The 8,461-nt window shown below is 41.2% G+C and overlaps 1 protein-coding gene across 1 annotated transcript; it reads right to left on the bottom strand.

Annotated features, from left to right (window-relative positions):
- Nucleotides 1-1,050: 1,050 nt before the first annotated feature.
- Nucleotides 1,051-4,299, bottom strand: LOC146377787 (complexin-3-like). Its single transcript, XM_084943236.1, has 4 exons — nt 4,029-4,299; nt 3,407-3,782; nt 2,517-2,600; nt 1,051-1,291 (listed from the first exon to the last, which is right to left on the bottom strand). The coding sequence occupies exons 2-4, from the start codon at nt 3,644-3,646 to the stop codon at nt 1,067-1,069; spliced, it is 549 nt and encodes a 182-aa protein (XP_084799362.1). The 5' UTR covers nt 3,647-3,782; nt 4,029-4,299; the 3' UTR covers nt 1,051-1,066.
- Nucleotides 4,300-8,461: the final 4,162 nt, after the last annotated feature.

Raw genomic sequence — 8,461 nt, 5'->3', positions numbered from 1 at the left:
GCTGGCTCTGGTCTGAGTGAGCTGTGCCAGGCGGTCTCATCCAGAGTTGTGACACTTCTTGTTTGGTGTCGTCTCTGCAGGGCTCATTCTTTCCCTCCTCCAACGCTAAAATTCACCCTTGAATGAGATTTCGTGCTGACAGGAGTTTGATGATTTATAAATCTGAGCATCAGAGTTCAAGAGAAACACAACAGAGCCAGAATGTCAGGTTGACTGCACAAAAAACAGATAATGGGCCAGTGTAGCTTCCCGAAATGTGTTTTATTACAAGTTCAATCACAGCAAATCAGCTACAAACAAACAGACTAAATGTCCACCTTCGTAAGTGGTGTTTTTCTCCATACTGTATAAAAGCCTTGAATTTATGCACCAAAATAAGCTCAACACAAACAAAGCAGTTATTAGAAACTAGCAGATTTGGCTCATACACATCACCGATACTGTAGATGTGATGCAGAAAGGACTCAGTATAAAGAAAAGTGGACAAATTCTAACATAATCACACAAAATAAGAAAGTTTCATGTTGTTTTGTTGCCCTGAGGTTCCTCACTTGTGTATAGATCTCTTAGTTGGATCTATATCATTTAGACCGACAGCTCTGCGTACTAGCTTGGCTTCTATTATAAAAAAACTAAACACGGTGTCCGAGTGAAACATCACCAGGACAAGATGTGCCCTGTTTTAACATCTACAACTATTGATTTTGTTATATAATCACAATATAATGCAACAGCTTATTAAAACAGTATAAAATCAACATATTCAATGAGGAGAAAATTCTTCAAGGACTGCGTAAAATCCCATTTGTACTTTCATTGTCATGTACTGACCAGTAATTCAACACCTCATAATAATGTTTGAGTATATCTAATCAATACCTAAAATAAGCATTTTACACTGGCGTATTTGTTATTATTAAGTAAAACAGGTGACTTATTCACCTGTTACAAGTTATCAGAGCTATGTAAGAAGAAAACTGACTTCAGTTTACATAAAAGCAGCAGTCATAAATTCCCATCTATTCATTAATAGAGTGTAGTAATCATTGCTGTGACTACATATTGATCACATGATTTTACAAGATCCCCCATTTGCTGGTACAGGAGTAGGCGTCCCGCTGCGTTTCCTCCCTGTGAGGACCGCTGTGCTGAAGCTGAGGCCTTGAAAGGCACTCAGCAGGTTGAAGCCATCGTCCTTGGTTTTGGTTTCAGGATGAATTATTGTCGATAGCTCGTGGGGGAGCGACACTTTGCCTCCGACTGACCTCAGCTGGTTTGTGTCCTTCGTGTTCTGAAGGATGATGGAAGAACAAATGGGTTACAGGGTTGAACGTGCTGCAAAAATAAAAATGAATAAATAGCTCTACATCTCTTATGTCCTTGGGGCGACCGTGGCTCAGGGGGTTGGGAAGCGCATCTGTAACTGGAAGGTCGCCGGTTCGATCCCCGGGCTCTCTGTCCTGGTCGTTGTGTCCTTGGGCAAGACACTTTACCCTACCGCCTACTGGTGTTGCCCAGAGGGGCCGATGGCGGTATGGCAGCCTCGCTTCTGTCAGTCTGCCCCAGGGCAGCTGTGGCTACAACCGTAGCTTGCCTCCACCAGAGAGTGAATGAATAGTGGCATTGTAAAGCACTTTGGGTGCCTTGAAAAGCGCTATATAAATCCAATCCATTATTATGTTGCAGTAACATACAACATGGATAATGCCTGCAAAGAGTAGGCCAACTATTGTATTGTTGGGGGTTGGCTGTACCTCTGCAAAGGCTGCAAACACATCTGAAGTTATAACAGTTTGAGTTTTAAGGGGTTTTTATGCAGTATAACCATAATTGCATCAAGATGCGCTACATCTTGTTGATGGAGAAGTGTTTGCAAAAGGAAAAACAGAAACTGCATTGAGATTGGTTTATAACTAATGAGCTACAGACATTAACATGATGTTTAATGATGAAATGAAAGTACCCAGAGAGAACCCACACAGACATGAGAACTCCACACAGAAAGACCAGACTGGACTAGAAAGTCAAGATTTGAATCCAAGGCCTTCTGACTGCGATAACCACCACCCCACCGTGCTGCCCTTTCTTTCTTTTTTCCTTTCATGATTTGTGTCCATTTTTTCCCCCCTGAGGGTATTTATCAAGTAAATACTTGATAAAAAAGTATTTACTTCTCATCTTCTCTCTATCTTCTCATTTTCTTTGACACAGCAAGTTTCATTTTGAACTGGTAAGAACCCTGAATCCTAAATTCAGAAGAATTACGCAGCACATTTTTGTGGTTATTTGACATTTTATCTAAATTAATTCAGTGAAGTTGGAAAAACGTTATATTTTGAAAAAAATTAAAACTCGGGTGTGTGAGTAGTGAACAGAAGGATGCAGCATTTTGTAAAGTTTCAATTCAACTCTGTTAAAGAAATAAAAAAACCAAACAGTATTGTGTATAAGGGGAAAACTGTCCAATTTACACAAAACTAGAGGATAAATATTGTTATTTTCTTCCAAACACAGACCTCAGACAGCTGATATTTTCTCCTGAAATGAGCTCTCATCGCTGCTCTCTCTGCATTCTTCTGGGCCTTCGTGGCTTCCCGCAGCTTTCTGTCAACACAGCAGACAAACATAAATACAGCTCAGAAAATAAAAATCTCTCTGCACAGGTGACAACAGTTAACGCCTTCGTTCATCTCAGCTGCCTCCTGCAATGAGAGCACAGTGAGGAATTGACAAAATGAGGTGAACTGAGGGGACTTGATTTCAGTTTGCAGATGAATTACATGTAACTCAGGCAAAACTTGATTTCATGTGTGTTTAGAGTATTTTTTCCATTTTCACCTGGAAATGATAAAACGCCTGTTCATATTATGCATCCAAGAAGCAACCCTGCCTGTTATTTGTAATGGCACAAAATAATGATACTACTCAGGTGCTTATGCAGCTTTGTGGTACTTGTGGTTTCCATTTCTGACGCCCCTCCCACTGTCTTGGAGGCAGTTTGTGGTGACACTACTGTGGTGATACTCCGCTAATGATGCCTGATGAGGCACATCATGCCCCAGATGAACTACTCAGGGCCACACGCTCTCTCTTGCACATAATGTGGCATCAGCATTATTTGCTATTTGTGCTTCGTCTGTTTATGTTTCATAATTTCTCTTTTATTGAAGAGAAATTCTTGTGTGGGCTCCTTCCTTGTGCCAGTTTGTGAATCGTTTCATTGTGTTTCATTTTTTATTTCTTCTCGATAACAATTTCTCATTTAGATTCCAAAACTATGAATTGTGATTTTTAAGCAACATTTTTACTGTAAGAGTGCTACTTGTAACACTTCATGTTTACAAAAGTATGTGAATACTTCCTTCACCCCTGCATGACGGTTTCTACATCCCATACAGAGCATTACTTGCCTCTCCTTCTCCAGCTCTGTCTGGTACGAGCAAATGATAGACAGATCTTTGGGATATGCAGCTCGGGGGGGAGACGTTTTGCCCAACTTGACGCATCCTCCTCGACTCCCGCTGCCTCTCCCTCTCTTGTTCCTACGTTTGGCACACAGCTTCTTCCCCTTCACCTCCGACACACAGCTGGTCAGCTTCCTGATGGGCATGCTCAGGGAATTTTTTAATCTCACCACAGACTCCATGATGTACCGCACACACACCCCTATTTCCTCGTCAGATGACAGGTGAACTTATGGTGGCTTTCGCCTTCCCTCATGTTGTGTTGCACTGACACGAGAAAATCAGGACACGCAGTCTGACATCTCGCAGCAATAACTCCTGCCAAGGACAAGGACGGCAGTCAGACAAGGCTCAGACACTCAGAAAGGTTAAACACACTGATGGAGAGTTTATCATCTAGATCAGGTTAAAGAGGGCAGTAAAGCAGAAAAACGGAAACTACATGATGACAAAACATGAAAATGCCAAACTAACATGCTGAACAGGCTAATTTTCAGGGTCTATTACCACTGATTTACACACAAACATGGTTTACCATGCTGTTCCTGTCCACGGTTATCTTACCCATGCAGGTGGCCACAGTTGGCCTAAGGCTCACACCATAAAATCCAGATAAAGCACCCAGCCAGATGGCCTTCACCACCACCAGCCAATCCCTAAAGCTTTTAAAAAAGTGGGGAAAACAAGAATAAAAAACAGTAGACTCTCCACGAGATATTAAGCCTGCAACTTCCTGGCCTTCACAGGACAAAATCACTGTTTTCCATTGAGGTTTCAGCCTCTCCTTCCCTCTTTCCCTCCTACAGAATCGTTTTCACATTTCACTACCCCCAACTCTGCCACACAGATTACTACCTAAGGGACTTAATGAGGGGAATCTCATTAGCCGTGGCAGGGAATGCACCTGATGAGTCACATGTCAGGGGCGAAGCTTTAGACGTGATGTTGAGTGACACACCCATGCATTCACAGTAAGTTCATATATTTATAGACTCATTTGTCCTCCTGCGTAGCTCCATTTAATCCATGTTGTTTTCATAGTTTAGAAAATGGGAGAATAAATGCAACAGCGACAGGTTTTTTTTCTTACAAGAATGCTGTTGGTATTTATTTCACTAAACATTCGTGGATTAAAGATGACTAAAGATGGGGAAAGAAGAAATGAAACTTGGATGGAGAGAGTCCAGCCTTAAAGAGAAGTATTTGAGTCAGTGGGAGATCAGAAACGTACTGACAGCTGGACTGTGCAACTGTGCAAACTGTCAGAAAAGAGGGGACAGAGTGGGGTCACCCTCCGGTCTCCCTCAGTCTCTCCACCAAACAATCAGTGCTGAAGTTTGTTTAAAGGGAGAGCATAGTTTCCTGCATCATAGACTTTTTTATCCACAAACACAGTTTTAAAAGTTGCAGTGTAATACATTACCCCTGATTTTTTTTAAATATATGCACTCAAAAAAGGATTTCTCACCCTCATTAAAAATTGAAGCAAGAATCTTGAATAAAACACAACATAATATAAAATCAAAGGGTTATTTATGTAGTAATTAACCATTAGGGGAAATGTGATCGATATACCAAAACAAACTAGATTCCAGTAAATGTAACATTTTACCTTCTACTTATGTAACAAATTACATGGAAAATGTACATGCAATCAAATTACTTAAAGACAGCTTCCCAGCAGAAATATTATCTGAGTGAGGCAGAGGGCATGAGTGTAAAAAACAAAACCTAAAAAAACAACCTTCACCGGGTCATTTCTTTCCTCTCTGTTCAGTTTCACTTAGGATCACTACAGACAAAGAGGATTGTTTGTTATTAGGATTGTCACAGGTGTATTAGGCACTCCTGTAGAAACAACTCGTTAACACGAATATCTAAGCAGCCAGTCACGTGGCTGCACCTCAGTGCATTTAGGCATGTAGACACAGTCTTTTAATGGGAGATACAACAGTGAAATACACACAGAGAAAAACAATAGCAATTCTAGCTAGTCACAGTATCACATATTTAGCAAATATTTTATTAAATACCCCCATTCAACTACTAATTAAGGTAGATATCTAATTGCCAATCACATAAAAGCATCTCAGTACAAATGGAAACACAATCCTTTATTAAGTCAAGGTGGAGCGTTTGCATAAAGTTATCCTTCCACTGCTGAAACGTGAGAATGAACCAGGGACCTAACGTTCTTCCAAATGAGCTGTTTCAGCAGTTCTGTTTGTGTCTGTTGCTTCACTTTACTCCAATGGTATCCAAAGTCAATGGATCTCAATGTGCATTGTACAGCCAGACAATGTTACCACGTCAACATGAACCAAAATCTCTGGGGAATGATTGCAACACCATGTTAAGTGACTGGTCTGTGCATTTATCAGTGTTGTTATGGTGACCTACAAACCATGTGCAAACACAGACCATGAGGCAGGGGATGGGCCAAACTGATTTATTATAAATCTCTGATGGAAGCGCAGAGGGCCAGGGGTTGCCAGCAGGCAAGAACAAAGCCAGATGTGGAGGCTGAGCTGATGGCTGAGAGCCTGAAGATGCGAGGGAGAGGTTAGTGAGCTGGCTGCTGAGAAAGACACTGAAGCCAGAGCAGAGGAGACTGCAAAACACTAAAGGCAGGATGGCCCTGGGAATCTATCCAAACATTTAGCAAAAGTAACAAGAGACATGGTCACAGAAACACCAACCTGGCAGAGTGGAAACATCAGTTCTGAGGATATGTAGCGGTCTCATTTAAAGAACTGGCTGCAGCTGGTGAGGCTCTGCTTTGACCCCAACACACCTCTTTCAACAACTGCAAAACGAGCAGACACATTCCTACAGAGAAAAGGAGAAAGGGAAAGGGGAAGAGAGAGACCTCTGAAAGTGATAGCAGGTCAGCCTGACCCAGAATTAGATGCTGAGGGTGAGTCACTGGCTCAATGTCTTGTACGGCTGCTCTGGGACTTCCCTGCACTTCCATATGAGTACACAGAGAGCAGCAGCAAATCTCCCCTTCAGTGGCAACAGGTATTAATTTATGCTGGACACAGAATGAAAAGAAGGAGCTTATAAACAGCCTAATTCTCTTCCAATGATGTGCTCTCCATGAGACAGTAAATTAGGCCTGACTTTTCTGCTTCCTGAATTGATGCTGTGTTTAATTCATTTCATTTCCACCAACTACAATTTGCAAAATATTTTTACCAATAACTATCATTACTACTAACAGGAGGAAAAAAGAGTTTGAACATGGCTTTAAATGTTATCATTTGTCTCCAGTTTCTAAAAGTACATTATAACGCACTTATCTGCTTACAACACCATGATACATTATTTATTAAATATAACTATATACTACTGTTGAATGTAAAATGGGGTTACTTAGATCTCCGTGTGTCCTTTTTTTCAGAAATGTGGCCCAGCTGTTCTCCTGATTTCTTATTTTGGCACACTTGTTTGAATGTCTTGGAACGACTCCACAGTGAGTTTTATGCTCTCTGACCTACTCTAATGCCCTACTTGGCACCGAGAGCCCATATGCACACTTCAACCAACCTGTTTGAAGTCCCTCACTCATTTCCACACCCCTCTCCCCTTACTCTTCCTCCTCTGGTGCCCAGAGAACTTTAATTTCTAACAGGTGAGGAAGCTTTAATACTTTAACAAGATCACAGAGAGAAACCACGCCCCCTACCCCAGAGCTCATGCAGACCTGAGATCTGTTTACTAGTCCAAAGTTTTGCCTTTTACTACTGAATGGAGATAGCTCGAGGTGGTCCTGTGTCAGCCAGTACAATTCATGAACAGAACAAAGGGGAAACATTACTGAACATTTCATATTCTCCAGCTTTCTCATCCTGTGAACTGTGTGTGTGTGTGTGTGTGTGTGTGTGTGTGTGTGTGTGTGTGTGTGTGTGTGTGTGAGTGTGTGTGTGTGTGTGTGTGTTCACGTGTATGCCAGTGTTGTTTTGTCACATGTTGGACACTGATCTCCCTAAAAATCCCTTAAGTGGCTCTTTTTGCTCAACACTGGTTGACATTATAACTTAGCACGTCACCCTAACCTTCACCATCACAGGTGAATGCCTCTGACCCTTACTGCAACTTAACCCTAATTCTAACTTTTACCCTCAGTGGTGTGGTTGTTAACATGCAAAAGATCCTGAGAGCAGAAGGCGACACAAGCTAGTTTACTTCTAGTTCTGATCCCGAGGATACTGTGGCGACCACTTTGGAAACAAGGAAGTGTTTGGAAAAACAAGTGTTTGAGACAAAAATCAAGCGTAGTACTGCGATATTTGCATGTATCTATACAGGAACACCGAATTTGGATATTTTAATAAATTAAAATACTCTCGGAATACAATAAAAAATCTCATGCAGCACCATCCTGAGACAACGTTAGCTGAGTAAACCTACATTAAATTAACTCAAACAACAAACCATCCCACACTGGACACAAGCAGCTTGACAAAACCTAATTCAGAGCAAGCTAATGGCTCAGTCACAGGAGGAAAAATAGAACGGTGACCTCCTTCAATCAACCAAAAATAAATAAATATTGGCTGCCTGGTGATTGTATTAAATTTTTTTTTTTTTACATTACTGTTGCAACATGTGGTGACTATTCAATTCAGATTTATTTATATAATGCCAAATCACGACTCCAATCACCTCCAAGCATTTTACATTGTAAGCCAAAGACCCTACAATAATACAGAGAAAACCCCAACAATCAGATCTTAGCAACACTTAGCAACAGTGAGGACTAACTTGAATTTCAGTAAAAGAAACCTCAGGCAGAAGTAGACTTGTCTGAGGGTCGACTAAATGGTTTCCCATTATTATTTCTGTATTATCAGAAACAAATTACATGTAATTGCCAACTTGACCCCATTCAATCGCAGACTGATAGCAAACTGACTCCCTCTTATGGCAGGTTGTAGTAACAGTGCTGGCATGCTTGGAAACAAAAAAGTGAAGTGAGATAACTATCTTATTTG

This window comes from Perissodus microlepis, chromosome 11 (assembly GCF_051167445.1).
Source record: "Perissodus microlepis isolate ML-2025 ecotype Zambia chromosome 11, ASM5116744v1, whole genome shotgun sequence".
Taxonomy (NCBI): Eukaryota; Metazoa; Chordata; class Actinopteri; order Cichliformes; family Cichlidae; genus Perissodus; species Perissodus microlepis.
Note: the sequence above shows the minus strand (reverse complement) of the source record. Positions and strands in the feature narration are given on the sequence as shown.